At 38.4% G+C, this 21,480-nt stretch overlaps 1 protein-coding gene across 1 annotated transcript in view; it reads left to right on the top strand.

Annotated features, from left to right (window-relative positions):
* The window catches only part of LOC117536456 (CUB and sushi domain-containing protein 1-like), a gene marked incomplete at its 5' end in the record, with an annotated part of 113,181 nt that extends 91,927 nt beyond the window's left edge, over nt 1-21,254 (top strand). Inside the window, 14 exon segments of the mRNA XM_034201329.1 lie at nt 226-399; nt 519-585; nt 1,191-1,297; nt 2,795-2,868; nt 4,335-4,446; nt 4,588-4,767; nt 5,233-5,295; nt 5,798-5,959; nt 7,324-7,436; nt 8,622-8,709; nt 9,460-9,586; nt 11,633-11,656; nt 12,092-12,154; nt 14,408-21,254. Coding sequence (XP_034057220.1) covers nt 226-399; nt 519-585; nt 1,191-1,297; nt 2,795-2,868; nt 4,335-4,446; nt 4,588-4,767; nt 5,233-5,295; nt 5,798-5,959; nt 7,324-7,436; nt 8,622-8,709; nt 9,460-9,586; nt 11,633-11,656; nt 12,092-12,154; nt 14,408-14,567 — 1,514 coding nt within the window.
* Between the last annotated feature and the right edge of the window lie 226 nt (nt 21,255-21,480).

Here is a 21,480-nt window from a genome sequence, read left to right as displayed (position 1 = left end):
TGGTTCCATCCTGTCGTGTCACTTTTGCTTCCAGGAAGATAAGATGTCATTGAAAAAAATTACTTACTCAAGGTTTTAAAGCCCTGGTCCACAAACCGATGGGTCACTACGTCCACCTATTTTGACAGTAAATGCTTTTCAGCCAGAAGTGTAACACCATGTTGTCCTTTGAGCTGTGTATCTAGACGTATATGATATCCTTACATACCTGTTTGTGTGTTTCAGTAATCCAGTGTGGGCCTCCTGCTCAAGTGCACCACGGGAAAGTGGAAGGAACTGACTACTCATGGGCCTCGAGTGTTAGTTACAGTTGTTTCCATGGTTACCAGTTGTCCACTCCTGCTGTGTTAACATGTGAGGGGAACGGGACGTGGACAGGAGACGTACCGCAGTGCTTGCGTGAGTTAGCTTTATTGTGTTACGCAGTACCCTAACTGATACACATCATTGTTCCTCTTTCAGTATGTTAGCACTAGAACTAAAAACAGGTCCTAACTGTATCTGTCGTTTTATTTAAGCTGTCCTGTGTGGAGATCCTGGCTCTCCTGGAGGTGGATTCAGAGAGGGGAACATGTTCTCTTACAGGTCAGTGCGTAGACATAGCAATGATGTGCATTTTGTATAGTTAAATACCTGTGCATGATTGAATTAACTGTACAAGGAAATGGCTTTTTTATAGACCAATACCGTATGCCACCTGATATGTTGTCACTCAAACTTTGTTGTGGTTTTGTGGTAAACTAAAACTGATGCATAAATATACTGTTAACAGCTGAAGTCTCAATGTGTCACAATCTCTTAAAATATAGAGGCTTTACTCTACTTTCTGAAACCATCTCAGGAAATGGTGTTTGTTCCACAGTGGTTGTCAAATGTTGACTCAATAAGTTGTTTCCAAAAATAGATTTCTTTCAGCGCCCATGTCTGGATGTCAGTCGGAAACATTGCAAGGACAAAGTGGATTTTAGATTGTGAGCAGAAACAGGAAAAAGATAAAGGCCAAAGGTCTAGTTGTAGACAACAAGGCAGTTAGGTAAGGAGCAGAAAAGTCGAAGATATGACACCCTAAACTGTTCTTTGGACGTCAAAGGATAAAGTAGAAACTTTAAAACCCAGTTTTACTATTGCTGCTCACTACGTTTTGTTATGTTATGGGGTTTTTGTAATTAAAATGTTGTTTTGATATGCAGGGCGGAGGTCCGGTTCTACTGCCACACGCCCTACCTGCTGGTGGGCTCCGCGTCCAGAGCCTGTCAGGCTGAAGGGATTTGGAGCGGCCAACAACCAGCCTGTATAGGTATTTAAAACCACTGCAAGGACACACTGCAAGTCTATGTTTATGTGTTTAAAGTATACTTCCATGATGATGGTTATCTTTAGACTGTACTGTAGCTACATATCAAATCACCACATGATACACTAACATGTTAAAGGAAGTGTCATGTTGTGATGTTATATTACAAAGCATTTCTAAGCTTTGAAATGAGTCTGCCTTGACGGATATATAGAACAAATCTTGCTGAGAACTAACTTGTTTTTTCACAGCAAAAAGCTCTTTTATGCTAATTTTCTAAAGGAAATATTGAATATTGTATTAATCAACACTCCTAAAACCATTCACACAGAAAAACATGCATAAATTGACATAGCGTTTATGTAAATATTTGAAATATTACATATAACACATTTTCCATAATTAGAAAGAAGACTAATTTTGTTTCGTGCTAAAGAGAAACATTTCATCAAGATATACCATATTATAATACCATTTTGTGAAATATGATTATTGGTAAACAAGACTGTGGAGCTTACTCTTTTACATTCAAGCATTAGTATTCCTGTGCAGATAGAGCTGAAGATATCATCTAATCAATGCATCAAGTGTGTAGTTTTGATGTCAGCATTTGATTCCTTTAAGATTATATCTTCAAAAGCGCTTCATTTTTTTAGATGAAATGTGGGTTGTGGTTGTTGTTCTGTTCAGAAAGCATGAAGATTATTTTTAAATAAAAGTTGTGGAATTACAGAAAAAATCTGAATAATGATGTAAGAGTGAACATGGAAAGCTGCCTTGTAGCGGTCACAGATCTCAGTCGTGTTCCTCTGATGTAAATAACTCTTTTATCTGTCTTACAGATACTATCTGTCAAAATATATCCATGGCGGTACCCATATTCCCTAAACAGTATTGCACTTTGTTTTGCTTTTGTCATTGTCATATGATGTATGATTAGTGTAGGTACACAAAGCTGTAGGTGAGGGGAAAAGTGTATTTTTATTAAATAATTATTTTCAGATAAAGTTGTGGTAATTTATAACTTTCTTCGCCTACATTTTAGTGTGAAATATTATCCTTTTGTGTTAATGACTGTACATTTATCTGACACAATTTACTCAAAAGGTGAAGGTTTAAATAAATGTTTAACAAAACTAGTGAATGCAAAGTTAAAAAAAAGAAATTGTGATACTGTTGAGGATATGAAAACTTTTGTCATGACTAAGTGTTAGTACTGTAGCTGCACTATGCTAATCTTACTGCAATACATTCAAATGATAATACTCTAAATACTGTGTGTGTGTGTGTGTGTGTGTGTGTGTGTGTGTGTGTGTGTGTGTGTGTGTGTGTGTGTGTGTGTGTGTGTGTGGTGTGTGTGTGTGTGTGTGTGTGTGTGTGTGTGTGTGTGTGTGTAGTGTGTGTGTGGTGTGTGTGTGTGTGTGTGTGTGGTGTGTGTGTGTGTGTGTGTGTGTGTGTGTGTGTGTGTGTGTGTGTGTGTGTGTGTGTGTGTGTGTGTAGACCCAGCCTTCAACAGCTGTCGTGACCCAGGGACTCCGGCCTATGGGGTCCCAGTCATGGGCCAGGGCTTTCAGGTGAGACTCCAGTTGACCTTACACTTGGTAAAGCTACTGTATATCCTCCTAATGACTTTAAATGTATGAGTTAATACTTTTTTAAAAGACACAAGTTTAGATACTGCATTTTATGCATTTTGAATACAAAAAGATCGATTATTGATTGTCCGGCAGTGCTCAGTCAGTAGGAGCTTGGACTGGGAGCCGTAGGGTTGTCGGTTCAAGTCCACGAACAGACCTAAATATGGAGTATGGACTGGTACTTGGAGAGGTCCCAGTTCACCTCCTGGGCCCTGCCGTGGTGCCCTTGAGCAAGGCACTGGACGCCCCCCCACTCCCATTGCTCCCCGGGCGCTGCTCCTAGTACTAGGATGGGTTCCAAGCAGATAACACATTTCACTGTGTATGTGTGTATGTGTGACCATTAAAGAGGGTTTCATCCTCCAATGCTATTCAAATTGCAACTTGGTTGATAAATAGGTGTCTGTGCTCAAATCGTAAGTTGAATAGGAGCTGTTATAAGAAAGTAAAGACGAATAGAGCAGCGGGAGTCTACCACTTTTATGTGATACAACTCTTACTACTTTTAAATCCAGGCTTAAGACTTTACTATTTGCCGCTGCTTTTAATTGAACTATTCATATCTTACACTGCATTGTAACTTGTATTTGTTATATATTAGCTTGTTTTTGTTTATTTTATTCTCTTTGCTTTTTAATGACTGTTTGTAAATGCCATTTCATAATGTGTTTCGCTGCACTATTTCTAATGCTCTAAATGTCTTTCATTTTTGTAACCCACTTGGAATTGCCTTGTGTTGAAAGGTGCTATATAAATAAACTTGCTTGCCTTTCAAAGATGCACCAAGAAGCCCAAAGAAGTTTCAATAATGCAAGCAGAAAGAATGAATGAATGAATGAATGTGTAAACAATCTGAGAAATGGGGGGCTTTGGATTTAAAAGATCATCAGATAGAAAAACAAGAAATCATCAAACACATGACATGCCCATCAGAAATAAAGGTAAGGGAAAGTGGCCCCCCATTAGAGGGGAGTTAGACTTCATGGATGTCAAACAGCCGCATTGTTTTTTGTCTTAGAGACCGAGTGTCTGGAGAGATAAGAACCTGTTGGATGGAAGATTTTGGTGTTAATGGAATTTAAGCAAACACGCAAATCCTTCAATTTGTGGAGGTATAATTGGATCCACAAGTCATATTTCCTCTGCCATCTCTTCAAAGAGAACAGACAGTTACTAACCACATTGAGCAGGATAACAATAACATGCTCTCTAAAAGAGATGAATTGATATAAGAAATGATTTGGTTTTGTTTCTTGTTTTGTCAGAATCAAACAATAAGCAATTAATTGAATGTTAAAAGCTTTTATGTTCAAACTAATGACAAGTACCCCATGCTGAGTGTGGCAGGTCTTAAGAAGCTGCAAATAAAGAAGATTTATTCATTGTGCTTTTACATTATGCAGGTTGGCAGTAAGATTTCCTTCAAGTGCCGCAAGAACTATCACATCCTTGGTTCTACCACGAGAACATGCCTAGAAAACCTAACCTGGAGTGGAACTCAACCTGAGTGCATCGGTAAGAAATAACACTTTCATCATAATTAAGCGTTATTTAATATTATCAAAGTGTGTGTTCTTTTATATGTTCAAATGTTGTATTTTGGTTCTATGAAGAAGTGTTAACACTGTGTTTATGTTCCTCTTCCCTGTCACTCAGCCCATTCATGCAGACAGCCGGAGACCCCCAGTAATGTTGATGTTCGATCCATGGAGCTGCCCACCCTGGGATACACGCTGATCTACACCTGTCAGGATGGTTTCTATCTGGCCGGGGGATCAGAGCACAGAACCTGCAAAAGTGATGGGAGATGGTCGGGTAAACCTCCGCTCTGTAAAGGTATACAGATCCTATCTATAAAATTAGCTAATGTTGAGCCTAGAATCTTAACTGGATGTCCTAATCCCATATGGTTTAAAAATAAATACAGATTATCGTCCTGATATTATTGGTATGCTCTCATAAATCTCCCTCAGGCGTATCATGAATGCTCGGGTGATGTTTTTGTTTTGGTTATTTATTTGTAATCACGTACTCGTGGCCCCTATCTAGTCTCAAAGACAAGGAGCCCATGGCTATGCATACCGTGATGAATGATAAAGTAAACAGTCTGCCAGTTGGCTCTTTTGTAGAACCAAATAACTGATAAATGTCACTAGATTACATGTTATCTCAATGAATACACATTCATCATATTACCTTATTCATGTCATCTATTCCCAACCCTTTCTATAACAAATATACTTTCAATAAGCTTAAACATGAAGTGATTTGATCTGAACAAAGTGCTTTTTGTTGTTTCAGTTGGAGTGAAAGTCAATCCCAAAGTCAGAGGAGACTCAGATGTTCAGAAAAACAAGATTCGAGGTATGCAGAATAAACTATTTCAACACATTGTTGTACCTAAACCACAGATGTATTGTCAATTCTGTAATGTTATTATATTGGCTTGGAATACTATTCATCACGCCTTTTTTTAATCAAAAAATCACAAAGTATATCCAGAGAGGGATAGCTTTTGTTGCAGTAGGTTGTACCGAGTGTCGACTACATGGGCCTTATTGCAGATGTATGATGGCTCAGACTGAGTAAATAAATCAGTGAAAACATTCAGGTGCAATACCATGTAATACCTTGTAAGTTTGAAGAAAGCTTTTTTTAAATCAATATATGCATTTTGAGGGAGCCTGTGAAGAGATACCAACAAAGATTTTTGCAAGAATACTGAAGCTGTTGAGTTTTGAATAAGTCATAAATCTAAGTGTGTGATTCAGATAGAGAGTAACAGAAACACTGCTGCAGTTTAATGTGAAGGAAGCAGAGCAAGCTTTACTTTTCCTCTTTCTTTGTTTCTCTCTCTCCATTGCAGTTCCAGTGGATGTGTTTTCTCCAAACTCTGAGTGGAGCGGTTTCTACGAGTATCTAGGGAAAAGACAGGCCACCACATTCACAGTTACTGGGTTCAACACTACCAGCAGCAGAGTCAACGTCACATTACTGGAAACCAGCGGGGTGTCAATCAGACTGTCAGGTAAAAAACAAGCAAAACAGATACTCTCGTTTTTATTTTGAGAAACTTAAAAATATAACTAATAATGTTGTTTAATGTTTCATAGCTTTCATATATTTTTAGATTGGAACTGGATAACCCTGAATTAGATACGTACCTATACATGTAGAGAAGAGATGAAAAATACTTTATTTCATACAACACTTGACAGATAATGTGAAAAATAAATGCACTTGTCATTGTGCAAATGAGTATTGTAACACCACCTTTGATTCCAGCTGAAAAAAAAGCATTCACTTTCCAGATTTTGAAGATTTGCAAACTTGAAATGCATTGTAAATCACGCTTTGGGTGTTAATACACATCTGGCTGATAAAGATCAGGCTTTCATTTACACTTATTAGCAAAGCCTCACTGAAATCTAAAAATATTGTTGGCGCCACATTTTGATAAAAATCCAGTAGAAAATACAACGTACAGAGGCACAGATGGGAACCATGAACCTCAATGCAACTGCAGAATCACCACAATAATGTACAGTATATACAGTTTACATACATGTTCACAGCATTACTCCCATGGACATGTTTTGTGATCAAATGTGCTTCAGATATTGGAGTATGAGAAATAGTGGAAGGTTAAAAATGTAAAGCTGCGCTCTTGAATGAAACCTAAAAAACGGTCTGACGCACCAACTGACACTAATGTGTGTTTTGACATTTCACAACATTTCACAATCAATAGTTCAGCTTGATCTCCGGGTCATGAAAGATGTTCTGCAGGTAGAAGGCAAGCGCTCTCAACATATAAAATGATTTCATTTTAAATCTGTGATATTTCTCTTTCATGGGCTTGTGATATTGAAAGCAACAGTTTCTGTGTTGGTGCTATAGTTAATCTTGTATGGATATGTAGCTGAAGGGTGAATGTCACTTTCTCCCCATTAATGTGGCAGGTGCTTCGTGAAGGGAAAAGAGTATTATAAATCAAAATGTCAAGGTATCTTTTTTCGACTAAAAACTCATCTCTTTCGACTCCACTTCGAGCAATACAATTACTAACAAAGCACTTATATGCTAATAAAGGACTGGCTTATCTAAAGCCAGTTGAGTAGCACTTGAAATGTTTTAGCTCTATGAAACCTGATGTACTTATATGATTCTGTTTTCTTCAAGTTTGTATCTTCTTGGTCGAACGCACTTATTGTAAGTCGCTTTGGATAAAAGCGTCAGCTAAATGCAATGTAATGTAATCTCCTTTTCGCTGTTTGTCAGTCAACCTGTCCTTCCGTTTGCTTACCACCCTGTCTGTCTGCCTAACTGTCTGTCTGTTTGTTTACTTATTAGAAGTCAGTTTTTTCAATATATATGTATCTTTTCATGCAGGTACCTACAAGTCAGAGGAAAACCAGCTGCTGCTGAAGGTGTACCAGGTGAAGGGGCCCACAGAGCATTACTACAGCAAGTTTAAAAACGACAACTGGGCCATGGACGGATATGTAAGATACACTTACTCTCCTTTTATATAAAGCAATTTAAAGTGAATGTTGCCCTTGCACATGTCTTTATTCACAATCAAAATCAATGCTACAATATCAACATCACTGCCCTATTTGGGAACAAGTGTGGCACAGTCCACACTACTGCGCTGGGCAGGGTCTTGCTAAAGAGATGTATTTAAATTCCAGTCAAATGTTAATACACGTTATACAAATCAGATTTTGAAATACTATTTTTTCTTAAAATACAGGATTAATGTGGATTACCAAGAAGTGTTGCAAGGTTGCATGTATACGTGAGGTTGCAAGGCGTACCGTAGAGAATCCAGGATGTTACTTCAGCCAATAAATAGTTCCAGCACGTATCCTCACATAAAACCTACATTTGGTTTATTTACACCTCCCTGTGCATTCATAATGTATCTTTGATGTACACAAATGGGGCTTCTTTAAGCTGTGAATTTAGTCAATCAGCTCCTTTTATATGTGAACATATTGAATGCCAGAAGTGTTTAAAAGGAAAAACAAAAAAAAGAAAGTCACCTTTCATGTTCCATGGAGACTGTTAAACTTTGTTCGATGTGGTTTTTGAAGCTGGGACTTCTGAAGATTGTGTCTGCAGCTGGGGAATGGATTAGAAACCGGATCCTGTTTGACTTGATTACAGAGGAGGACAGAGGAAGGAACCGAGTGGGATGATTTTAAAAGATAGTCAAGCAGGAATGGATAACAGAAGGGTGTAAGAAGGAAGGAAGGAAGCAGAGACAGACAATTGTTCATGTTGCGGATGACAAAAAGAGTAAGGCAGGAGGAGAGTCAGGCTGGTTATGGCTTAGTTGTGATTCCTGGAAAGCAATTTATTTACAGTTAGAAGATGACATTTCAATTGTCGATTTGGGGGTAAAGCGTTGCTGCTTTGGCCTCCAAACAAGAGAAGAAAAGAAGGAGGGTGCGGAGGGCCAAAGTACATGAGGGGCAGAAATATTGCTGATCAGGGAAGAAGACAGGGTGAAAACTAAAATAACGTTGATATACCACAATGTAAAATTCAAGAAATGAAGAGGTAGCTACATATGTATCTACATGCTAAGAATATTATCACATGCCTCATACTTCACATGTAAAACAGCCTTTAACTGAACGTCGTTATCTAAGAACAAACAACAATCTGCTTTCACTTTTCAGGTTACTGCAGAATCCGACCAGAAGACTTTTGTCTACCAGGGTCATACTCACAGTAAAGACTTTGGCAAGTTCCATCTAACAAGGCAAGGTAGGTCTTTCCGTGACATCAGCATCAATAACAAACACAACTAGAGTGCCAGTCGCAGAGCGGAGAGGCCAACGCTGCAATCACACACTCCTTGGATGGTCCAATTCCCTGAGTTGCAAAGTCGTTTGATGTGTTAACTGCCTTTTAAGTCCTTTTGTTTGAAAAATATTGACTCTTAAAAGCTCAGAGCGTTTAAACAATCCGTTATTGAATTGTTGTTCCGACCTGAAAGGGTAAAGACGGATTTTTTCCTGCCCAATTATTCTGACCCCACATGAATGCAGCACAAATGCCAAACATGGCGCAATGTTAACGAAGTTGAAACATAATTGTTGTATCTGCCCCTTGATTCGGATCTTCTCCAAAATGTAATGAGGTCTTGCTTGGCCCGTGCTACAACCTTCCACCAAGTTTCATTACAATCTGAAGAAACTGCCCTGAAACAGGCAACTGTGCCAGACACATTAGCTTCTTGCCAGATGTGACAAACAACACAGCCTTGATATCTTCTTTTGACACCATGTCATACTGAAAATGGGAAAATATAAATATTAGTTCAAACTGAAGAAATATTAGCAAAAGAAAATGTGTTTGTGTAATGTAAAAATAAATTACATTTCAGACTGAGTAAACACTGAAACAGAACTCAAGTGTAAAGACTAAAAGGACAGGAAATCCTCTATTACTCGTGCACAAAAGGGTGTTAATGTGTTCATGCATGTGTGGGTTCATCTGTGTCTGTGTCCCCAGGCCCTGTAACCATGGCAATGGACCCATCCAACCCCTACACCAACAGCAGCTCCGTGGCAGCCGCCATCTTAGTTCCTTTCTTTGCCCTCATCCTGTCTGGATTCGCCTTCTATCTCTACAAGCACAGGTACGCTATATCCTCAGAGTAAAAACAGACAATAAAAACTTACAAATGATTAAAAGAAAAATCTAGCTTGATAATTTCCTCATGCAGATATAACTAAAACAAATTGGTGACCGCCACAATTAAATATCGTCCGCCACAAATAGGTCTCATATTTATTTTTTATTTATTTATTTTTTATTTTGTTGCTCTAATCATGTATAGTGAGGTGGGCTGATGATCGGAAGGTTGCGAGTTCAAATCCCACCTGGAACACCACCAATAGTGTGCCCTTGAGTAAGGCAGTTACTCCAGGGAGAATGTCCCTGTAATTGGTCATTGTAAGTCGCTTTGGAATAAGGCGTCTGCTAAATGCCTAAATTGTTAATTGCAAATTATATTTTTGGGAGAAAATAGAATAGAATCAAATTCTGTGGGAAACACTGCCAGAAGAAGACAAATACCACAATGTATTTAAGGTAGTTAGAGCTAGGGATGCTCCGATCGAGATCGGCCGATACTCACTCTACCGATCGATCGGTGCTCTCTAAACATGCCGATCGCATGACGTAAAATACATGACACTTTTCTCTGTGTGCGGCAAAACAAGCTCGCCAAAATGGCTTCACCGGTCTGGCATTATTTTAAGGTGTCCGAAAAAGACAGTAAAATAGCGGTATGCAACGTGTGTGAAGCAGAAATCCTGCAGCTCCGCCCGCCGGACCGGTGAGCGGAGCGAAACACACAAGAGTTAGACCTAACACACTTAGCTATTTTATCTACCTCTGGAACAAGCTAAACTAGTTATTATAAATATATTTATTATTCACTGTCGGGTCACTCATTACTAGATCAGTGAGCTGCATGAGATACTGACAGGCTGTCAGGAGAGAGAGAGGGGGAGGGGAGAGAGGAAAAGAGAGCGCTTCCGCTCATTTCTCCCGTGTTATTCTCCAAAGTGAATGCAAACTTGAATAATGTACTTCATTTGAATGTAATAATTAAGTTGATTGTTGTTTGTGGAAGCTCCAGTGAATGAGCCCCATTAACTGAGTTTTAAACATCACTTTAAATGGAAGATTAAAGTTTAAATCTTCCATTTAGGCCCCGCCCACTCGATCGGATCGGCGATCGGTATCGGCCGATACTGATTTTGGTGATCGGCCCCGAAATTGCCGATCGGAGCATCCCTAAACTTAGAGCTCACAGGAAAGAAAGGGAATTCCTTTGCATATCAAGACATTTTGGTATTGTAAAAAAATCACCAAATATTCCAACCCAGTAGAAAAATCCTCTTTAATTACTCTGAATATAGAATACTGATGGGAATTTAGAAATGTATGAGATAGGATAAATAGGTGATGTCATTTACCGAAGACTTTCCAAATTGGCTGTCCACTAGCATTTGTGCTTTCGCCAAAACCAACATCAAAATAGAGCCTAATGCCGATTTTTGTCTTTGAAAACGTCATATATTTGTGAGTGACTTCAAAACTAAGTAGAAGAGTAGCTGTTTGATAAACCCCTTGTCCTTAAGCTCTATTGAAATACATTAAGTGGACCAGATACCATTCTTGGGAGGAGAGGCAGGTTTAACGAAATGTTCAAACATAATTAAAGCTTTAAAACTCCAAAGCGTACTATGAAGATTACATCTGATTGACCTTAGATTTTAATTATTGTTCCTAGAAAGTTCACAAAAGACTGTGCCTTAAGATGCCAGATTATTCTCAGCTATATTGAGGGTAAAATGTCATCATTAACGTTTCCTATATTAGACCTATTTAAGATTCTACATCTTAGGGCGGTTCTGATCTTTGCACTTAATCACTCAAACTTTTACAAAGTTATCATACTCATCTAACAAAAGTCATTACTGCAGTGCACGCTAATCTGTTGGCTTGTCATTAATGGTAGCTGTATGATACTTTATCTGCAGTGAAACATGTCCTGACCTCATTGAGGCAACAGTCTAATGCATTGTTAGAAAGTTAGTAAATTGCATGGCTGTAGTGTTTACTGACTTGTGAGTATAGTAAACCCTGATAAGACCGTGACTCCTATTTACAGGTCTATGAAGATGAGTGCTGCACGGTATGGGGAAAATATGTTGATATCATTATTTTGAATACTGCAATCATGACGGTACCTGTTATAATAAACAGACACTTTTAGTACACAGCTGTTGAATTTAAATCAATCAATTTGAAAATACTTATATTGAACACATTGAAGTAGGCACAAAAAGCATCACTAAAATAATATACATTTTAGTTGTAAATGTTTCTATTATGCTCTTTGACAACACAAAACATCCCTATTGTATAATACAGCAGACTTTTTTGATATACTGTATTGTGCAGCTTCTATTGTGATATAAAGGATATATTGTGCTGCCCAGATTTACACAGATATTGACAGTACAGTTGGATTTGTATACAATAGCTACCAAACACTAATATTACTTTACAGTGTGTTAGCTGTGTGCAATGATAGCCCATGTATATTAAAGCTGATGGTTGTATGCAGGACATTGTCTGCTGAGACAGATGACAATGAGAGACCAAAAGACACCTGGGGGCCTGGCGGCAGGTAAGACCTGTCACCCACCTGGTTTCCAACAGCAACCAGACCTCCGCCGCCGCCACATACTCCGTCAAACTCTTCATCTCTTGTTTTTGGTTTTAAAATGATTCTTCATGCTGTTATGTAAGGCTGCACAATTCACCAAAATATGACATTTGAATTGTCTGTTCTGAGCTCAGTTCAGTACTTTGTCCTACATTATTTGTATTGTTAGAAAACACAAGCTTTTAAACCAATTGAATAGATATTCAGAGGGAAATGGAACACACAGACTCCTCATCTCAGATGAAAGTAATTGTTTTAAAGTTGTTGCAGCCTTACTATGTCATAATAGCCACCATTTAACGCTTGAAAGCGATGTAATTTGTCTTTAATCTCATTGTCATCTCTCCGTCAGCATGATGTCATCAAGAAAAAACACCGTTTTTGATGTTCTATTACGTTTAAGTAATACTATGAAGTGTGAGCAAATATACCTGTATTATTTTATTGTTGTATTTGTTTCATCTTTACTAGACAGTAGGTGTGCATTTAGTTAACATAACGCCCTAGACAAACAAAATGCTAAGATGGAAATAGAACATTGCTTTACATAACAATGCAATAACTTAAATAATAAAACTAAAAGAGAGGTGTGAGTGTGCACACTGCAGATCTATATGTCAATACAGTATCTATAATACTGTCAAAGCAATTGTGTGAGCTGTTTTTCATTCTACCAATAAAACTAAAGTATTGCACCTACAGCCACAAACAGAAACTAGTGCAGAGACTTGAACTACTGCCATGCAGGGAGGTCTGCCGTGTGTCTTGGTGTGTGTGCAGTTTTGTAAAGTAATGGATTGAGCATGTAGGGTAGGCTTAGTGGCTCCCCAGGGTTGGATTTCTACCAGTGAGTATTCACACACACACGTACACACACTCTTAATGAGGTCAGAGTCAAACAGTGTTTCGGCTGCAGCATTCCTCGCTGCTAATAGTTCCACAGGGTTTGGGAGTAAGTGATTATATCTAACTGGATTATAGGACCTGATTATCTAAAAAAGGTAATCTGCGACAAACACACAAGTTAGAAGAGTGTATTTCACTGCATAACCTTTTGAATCCCTGCAGTAAGTTTCCTAAAATCCTTATTCAGGCACATTGACTAATAATGTGTCCTTTTGAACTCAAACCATTGGGCACCATTTACAGGATGATGGGAGGTTGCATGTACTGAGACTCACATGAGATCAGCAGATGGGATCTGGTTAGCTGAACCACTGAAGCAGACGGTTGCTACGGTTCATGTGATCGCGCCTGCCAACCATTTCCATGCAATTAGTAGATTTATACCAGAAACCAGCTCTTACTAAGGGGGCGACTTTAATCCCAAGGCTAAAGCTCTTGCCCATCATGTTAACAAGACAGTTGAGAAGACAGAGAAGGGCATTTTATGTTAACTTGTCTGAATAAATTGTCTTTTTTTAATTGGTTGTAGAACTAAATATGACTATATAAAATAGAAATATATATTCTTTTTTTTATGAATTGTTCATCTTTATACCAACAATCATTTGCTGGTTTCTCTGTATGAGTAGTGTTAAAACATTCTGCTGTTAAGTAGTTCTTGAACTCATACATCCCTAAAATGTCATTACCACCAGTGCTTTCTAAATCACGGATGTTGAATAGGCAATGCAAGGAAAATTATAAAATTCTGTTTGTGGTTTGTCTTGCTGCATGTTGATATGTTTCACAAACAAATATTAACAACTTAAACATGTAATGCTGTTTTGCAGACAGCTAAATATTTCTACTTAAAGCTCTATTTTGAAAAGCTAGAAAAAAACCTCAAGGACTCACAAACCACAGAAGAACATGATTATCCCTTGAGTCACATTTCTGGCTACAGTACCTCACAAATAAAATATATTTCACCAGGCTTTTTGGTTCACCAACTTCAGAGAAAAATATATTGATGTTAAGCTGGTAGTTGCTCCACTTATTCACACATCACTGATTCACCTGGGCTCAAACTAGACTTGACATGATTTGAAATGGGAGACTTGGTAAGAGCTTATATTAAAGAAAGGAAACAGGCACATTTAAGCAAATTCATCCTAATGTCTAACATATCTTTGAGTTTGTCTTTTGCTTGTTATTGTCTTGCACCGTTTTGGTTTACTGTGTTTTTTTTCTTCCAAACTTTGTCAAGATATCCCTGTATAACCAAATACCTGCAGTGAGCATCATGTCAGTCTTTCCTCTCTCTTGCAGGACACGTCCCAAGGTCCAGTTCAATGGCTATGTCGGCCATGAGAGCTCCAACGGTCAGGCATCATTTGAAAACCCAATGTATGACACCAACATGAAGCCCACTGAGGCTAAGGCAGTTCGATTCGACACCACACTCAATACAGTCTGTACCGTAGTATAGTACAACAACCTGCCACCACCTAAACAGTGGTTCAGTCCAACCTCCCTGTCGCAGTCTGTGCTGTGGTTTCACCAAACAGAAGAAAGAAGAAATGATTTGGACTTGTTACTGTGAGCAGTTTGTGTTGTAGCATGCTGGTCCTCTGGCAGTATAACCTGCACAGTAATGCAGCTCTGCTCCACCTCCTACCTGCAAAAAGGTATCATCCTCCTCTACCCATAGTCGGAAAGAGCGAAATACGTTGGAACCAGTACACAAGGGAGTAGACAATGAAGTTATCAAATGTGTTGTTGAGGAGATCAACACTGGGACTAGAATTATTCTGAGGCATTGTTGCCATTAAAACACCAAGGAAAAACACAAAAGATGGTACAACTAATTCCTTCAAGAGCGACAACCTCACTGTACAGTGTGCATCCAGTGTCAGATGACTACTGCAAAAATCAACCTTATTATGGAAAGTGCTTTGTATGGCCCATGAATACCCTCCCTGCAACCTGAATGTGGTTTGCCCAACCTGACCCCACGCCAAATGTGCACAGTGTAGGCTCTTAACTTATGAAGTCCCCTGCTGCAGGCCAGACATGGGTGATGCAAGGGGGAAGCACATGGACTCGCACTCTTTTATCCCCTTCAGACATCAAAAAGTAATTTGATTGTTCCTTATATGTCAACATAAAAACCATCACTGGTGCTAGACCAAAAAAATCCCTGTAGACCTCCATCATGCTTGACTTGACGGGACTAGACTCTGACGTAACTTAAGCTCTCAGATTCTGTTTTGGGGGAATCTGATATCAATCGACTGCTGTTAAATGGATCACCAAATGCAGTCAATGCAGTGACGAGCTCAACACATAAATTCCTTAAAAGCTCAAATCTCATCCAGTACTGGACACTAGTATTAGATGTGTACTAGGAGCTGTGGACTAGTGCTGGACAAGCCAGGGTCAAATAACAGTTGCAGATACAATTAAAATGTTTGTTTCAGCCTACGTAGAGAACTGAATGGCTTCAACAATATCAGGAAAATCACAGAGTGAGGTATGTTGACTTGTCAGATTCTCAAAAAGATAACTGTGAGGTGGTGTTTACGTTCTGCCACTTATGACCTACTTATGAAGTATTTGAAAACTAATGTATGCTTAAACATATCAGATCAAACATTTGCAAATGCTATTTACCCCAAGTTTATTACAAGACCCTGTGATCTAGTTCTAGATGAGTTTTTGCCGTTTTTAAAATATTCTTTGGACGTACTATACACTTAAGATCAATACGATGAACAATATTCAACACTAGCACTAAGCAGACTTCGTTAAACCAGAAAACCAGACATTTGAGTTGCCGGGCTGGTGTCCACAGAGGCCTGTCTCACACAATCAAAGAGTCAGACAGCTGATTCTTGTTCTTGGACTGGCCAGGATTCAGAGCTTGGTGGCCGAAAAAGAGGAAGCCTGGAGGCAATAAGCTGTCAAGATCTTCAACTGCTGCAATCAGCTGCGGCCAAATCCTGGAAATGATTCGTCTTCTCCTAACTCTGGGCGGGATTATCAGTCAAATGTTGACTGATTTATTTTCTACAGCATACTCTCCAGCCACAAGAACAGAAATGATCAACAGATTAACGGACAGACTGGTTGAATGACGGAAACAGACAAATGGACGGATAGCCCCTTCTGTCCGTCATGCTGGAAAAGAGAGACAAAGACAGGTTGCTATGGAGACTGAGGCAAATAGTTGTCTCTTTTAGTCTCTTCGGTCATTTTTCTTCAGTGAAGATATTGATGAACAGACTCTATGTTCAAATACCCAGTGGCCCCTGGGACTTCCCAAACCACTGCTGCTGGGGACCCCAAAATATAAACTTTATATAAACTCTTAAACCGCACAAATTTTGCACTAGTGTGTTTTTCTGACTTGGGTCTGAAATGGGTTTGAAAAATGAGTCATTCGAAAAAAGAGAATTTTATTCAGAAACTTCTATCTTTAAAAAGACGAGAAAAATGACAAAATACAGGGTTACAGAGTGTTTGTATATACACATTTATATCACACACTCCCTGTAAGCAGAAGGTGTGACCACATGCTATACTGTTGTTTATTTTGTTGCCATGAGAACACGCTAGCCAACCAGAAAGTTGGGATCAGTTTACCCTCGGACCTCTGAGCTTTTAGTGTCACGAAATGACACCACTTTCATTTGTGCCATTTATAGAACAGTGGATGCTTCTGAAAGCTGATACTGCACAGTGTGAGTGCTGTAATGTGTGGAAGAAATACACAGAAAGCCTCACATCCATAATATGCAGTATGGTCCCACTGAAACACAGGTACACCACTGCTAGTTTTATTTTCAGGTATTAAACTCCATCATTTCCTGAGATACTGTACAGTGTTTTATGAATATTAAATAGTATCTCTCTATGGGCTTTTTTTCAGTTTAGCAGTGTTAGCTTTCAGGAATGTAACTGTTTCTATAACTCTTTAAAAATATGTGTTGCCAGTGTCCCAAACTATCAACATAATCCTACGTCATCTCTGAACACATTTGACATATCTGATTTTATTTCAACACGTCTTTTTAAAGAGCCCACCATGTATTCGTGATCAGTTTGATCATCTGTCACGTAAGGCAGAGGACAAACGAATACAGTACGAAGACAACATGCACAATTATTGTTGTCGGCAGTTATTGCCCCTATCCATTTTAGAAATACCTCGTGTGCAGAGAGAAAGTTACATCCTGCTTATTATCGCAGGAACTTCACTGCAACAAATACACAAGCTTAGCGAGTGCGACCTTTCATTTCCTGGTATTTTAAGACACAATGTCGTACAAACACCCTGTAGTCTTGGGAATTCAAGAAAATCCACTGGTTTTAAATCACTTGCCAAGCTTGTTATTTCTCGCAGTGTTCTCTCAAAATAATTGTATTTTTGGAAAGATGCTGCACTTGGTTTAGAATTCATAGATGTAACTGCTTTCAGTGTGTGTCTTCAGGCCTGTTTCTCGTTTGTATCACTCCATGCGATCCATTTTGGCATTACACCTGCATGATTTGTATTGTCCAAATAAGCTCAAACCATCATACTGTCATACGTACAAACAAAAAAACATATCCATTGATTCGCACAGGAGTGTGGAAGGTATGAGATATTAGTTAATGAAAATATGTCATTCTAATTATGATTTTGTCGATGAAACACTTAATACAATTATATTGCAGTTAGGATTTTAACCAAGTCCCAAATATTGAGGAGAAAACATTTGTTATGAGAAGTTTGTCACATCCACCTTTTTGATATGCTAGAACGAAGTGACAAGCAAATTGCAGTTTTGCATTTGCATTTCCGGCTCTTTTAATTGAAAAGGATTTTCTGAAAATGAACACCAGTTTGAATGTTGCAAATGAAATGAGGACGAAACAATGGGGGAAATGTTTGGAAGCATGAATACAGGATGTTGTTGGTATTATGGTATCTATTGTTAGCCTGTCATTCATAGCCTCAGGGTCAGGGTCGTGGTCAGACAGCCAGAAACATTTACACCCGTTAGAGAGAGAAAATTAGGGTACAAGTTATTATACTGGGAAGAGTTAGAGAGCGGGGGAAAGACAGTAGACACACTTTGAAAATCTTCTCATATACAGATAAACAGACATCTGTAAACAACAGCAGATAGTGATCCTCTTCACCTTTTATTGCTCGAGTGCTTCTATTTTAATTGATTAAATTAATTCAGTTGCGATTCCCTATGGAGTCAAGAGAGCATAATGGAGCCTGAAAATTAGAGGTTGCAAGGTTTCTACAGGCGTAGTAAAAGGTGTAATTTTTAACAATTACTGTAATGATACGGATCTGATCTCCCAGTGAGACTGAACCAGAGCACTTCGACTCAGCGCTGTCCCATCAGAGGGGCTCTACCGAGGTTAGCTTTCACATCTTGTGTACCCATAGACATGTGGGTAATTGCAGATTTAAAATACAGTGAGGAAGTTCACATCTAAGTATTACAACATTGCTGTATTATTTAATCCCCTTGATTCTAATACCTCGACTCTGTTTTAAATTAAAAAAATTAAAGTTTATTCTATATTTGAAAATGTCTGTTATAAACAAAAACATCATTATCAAAGGCACAGAGACAGATCTCCATTGTTCCCAGTTAGTACTCCAAAATGAGTGAGATGTGGAGCTGAAAGCTGGGCATAATTCGCTTTCATAGCTATTTAATTGAAATTAAAGGACTGCGAATGATTGAAAAGGGAAGAAAGCCATTCCTCTGTGAGGTCTACCTGTATTTCTTCTCACTTATAAAATAAGGAGGCCTATTGTTGTGGCTCTGATTAAAATCACTCTTTTGAAAAATATCTTACAATGGACAACTTTTTTTGTTGAAGTTTGCCGTGACTTCATTTCAATATTAACAAAAGCAAATCTTATAACAAAGGCCCTTTCTTAGAGTAATGACATAACGAGTGACGTCTAGCTTATGTCTTAATTTCTATTGGAATATGTAGAAAAGACAGTGTGCGGAGGCTGTACAACTTCATCTGTTTATTGATCAGTCTTCTCCTGGATATGACACATACCTCCTTGAAGATAAGTTGAGAATGACTGAAGACTTTCTTTACAACATAGGAAGAAGTTTTCACATTTGCCTTTAATTTGGTACTGTCAGCAGTCCTCGCCGTTTAAAGAGCGACAGCTGGTTAAATATTTTTAAAACTTACCCACTACATTTTGAAATGCCAAGGTTGTTTCTGCTTCTTCAGCTCAGACTTTTCACAGTTGGGGAAATAGGTTGTCCCTTACTAAAGTGGTATTGTCAGCAGTCCTCATTGAAACAAAGGGGCCTAGGTTGCTGCGAGCTTAAGGAAAAACACAGCTAAAACTGTAAATGTCACACGCTTAAAATAATTACATAATTGATTCAATGCAGATATAAGACATGAACACTACATAAAGATGAATTTATTATCCCGCAGGGAGGACACTGATCTTTTCTAGGAACACTAGTATGGCTGCTTTCAGATTCAGTTTGTAGTGAAATTAAAATGTTATGTATTGCCCTTGACAGGCCTTTGTCAGCTTCTGCTCAATAGTTTGGATAGGACAAACTTCTCATGTCATACGCTCAGCTTTAGAGCTTTGAAGAAAATCACTATCTTTGTCAGAATTGAACGTGAGTTGACTGACTTCACTGCTTCAGTCACTCACTTCACTCACTGCTTCACTGCTGACTTCACCTGCTTCACTCGGATGAATTATTGACATTACGGCACATGGCAGCTTCTAGATTGAGACACCACACATATAAGTGTTACAGTCACACATGATGATGGGATACAGTCTCCGCAAATCATTTTGACTTGCAGTAAGTGAGATTGTGGCTTATAAATGTGTACTTTAAAAAATGGTTTCATTTGGTCATAAATGGCAGAGATATGTTAAAAAAAAATGGCAAGTCTTTACCAGGAAGCTGCCATCATCATTAATGTTATTGTTTAAAGCATCATGATCACCTCCATGTCACCTCTCATCATCATCATCATCATCATCATCATGTGCTGCTGAACTTGAAGTAGGTGCAAAAGAAAAAAGTTTTGTACAGAAATCTATTTTTTATGGAGAATTTGTAAAAAAACAAAAACAAATTATTAAACATGCTGTACTTTTTATGATTAATGATGTAGGTACAACAAATTCTTGTTCATTAAAGTCAATGTTTTTACTGTTTCACTCCATGTAAAAATCTATGGTTCAAACCGAGTATATAAAATTCAAATGTCATGTGATCTCTTTTACGGCTGATTTTACACAGGAACAGAAAACCTTGTGGGATGCAGAGTTTATTTTCTCCATGCTGGAGAGACACTTATCTCTTGGTCACACCTGTAAAAAAGTTTTTTATTCAAACTCAAAAACACTTCAGTCCTATAACTGATGTGTCAGCTCCAACTCCTCCACAGATTGGGGCTGGCAGAGTTTGCGTTTCATTTTAACATTTAAATCCCCATTCCCTGCAGAAATATGGTATATAATGTGGCTTTTAATGCGGCAGCTGTGCCGTACAAGCTGCCTTAGCATTTGTGATTTCATGCATAATGTTTACATTCATTTTCTGAATACATTTAAGATACCTACACCAGATGTTTAGTGTCAAAATGTCATGAACGGTATTCATGGATGGGGTGAAAATGACACTTTCTTTAAAACATAAGTGTTCCTGTGTAAAAACAGCTCTGTGTGGCTGATCCTGGTGTCTATATCTGGGAGAGGGATGACTTCCACGGGCACAAAAGATTTTGAATGACTTGACCTCTTTACGGCCCAAAATGTGACCTTACGTCTGTTAAGCAAGGAGTCATCTGGCTCTCCTTGTTTAGACATAATGGGTTTAGAGTGGAAAATAAATTGGTGGTAAATGTAGGCTATGAAAGCAGCATAGGCAAGTCTGCAACAGTTTGGATGCTCCTAACTTGACTTGTAACTTCTTGAGTTTTGAAAAGGGCATTTTTCTGACAGATCATGAGGGGGGGAAATACATGAGTGTTATAAATGATTATACAACAGATACTGTATGTGTATATGCAGCCTCACAACCTGCTGTTAAAGAGACTCAAAGTTTATCTATCAGATATTTTGAAAACATTATTTGAGAATAAAGTTTTTGATACAATACTTTCTCATCTGTGCCAGTGTTTTATTGTTATCCAGATTTTTGGAAAATGTTCAATTACAATCATATCAGTATGGTACCTTCAGGGCTGAGTGAAGATGACCTGCAGGGCTGCAGCCCTCTGTGAGCATGCTTTCTTTAATATAGTGTATGGTGACAAAATATGGCAGACATATTTCCAATTGTGTAATGAGCCTGTTGAAATACAGGCTCATGTAATATCACCAT

This window comes from Gymnodraco acuticeps, unplaced genomic scaffold (assembly GCF_902827175.1).
Source record: "Gymnodraco acuticeps unplaced genomic scaffold, fGymAcu1.1, whole genome shotgun sequence".
In the NCBI taxonomy this organism is placed as follows: domain Eukaryota; kingdom Metazoa; phylum Chordata; class Actinopteri; order Perciformes; family Bathydraconidae; genus Gymnodraco; species Gymnodraco acuticeps.
The sequence above is the reverse complement of the archived record's forward strand: the minus strand, read 5'-3'. Positions and strand labels throughout refer to the sequence as shown.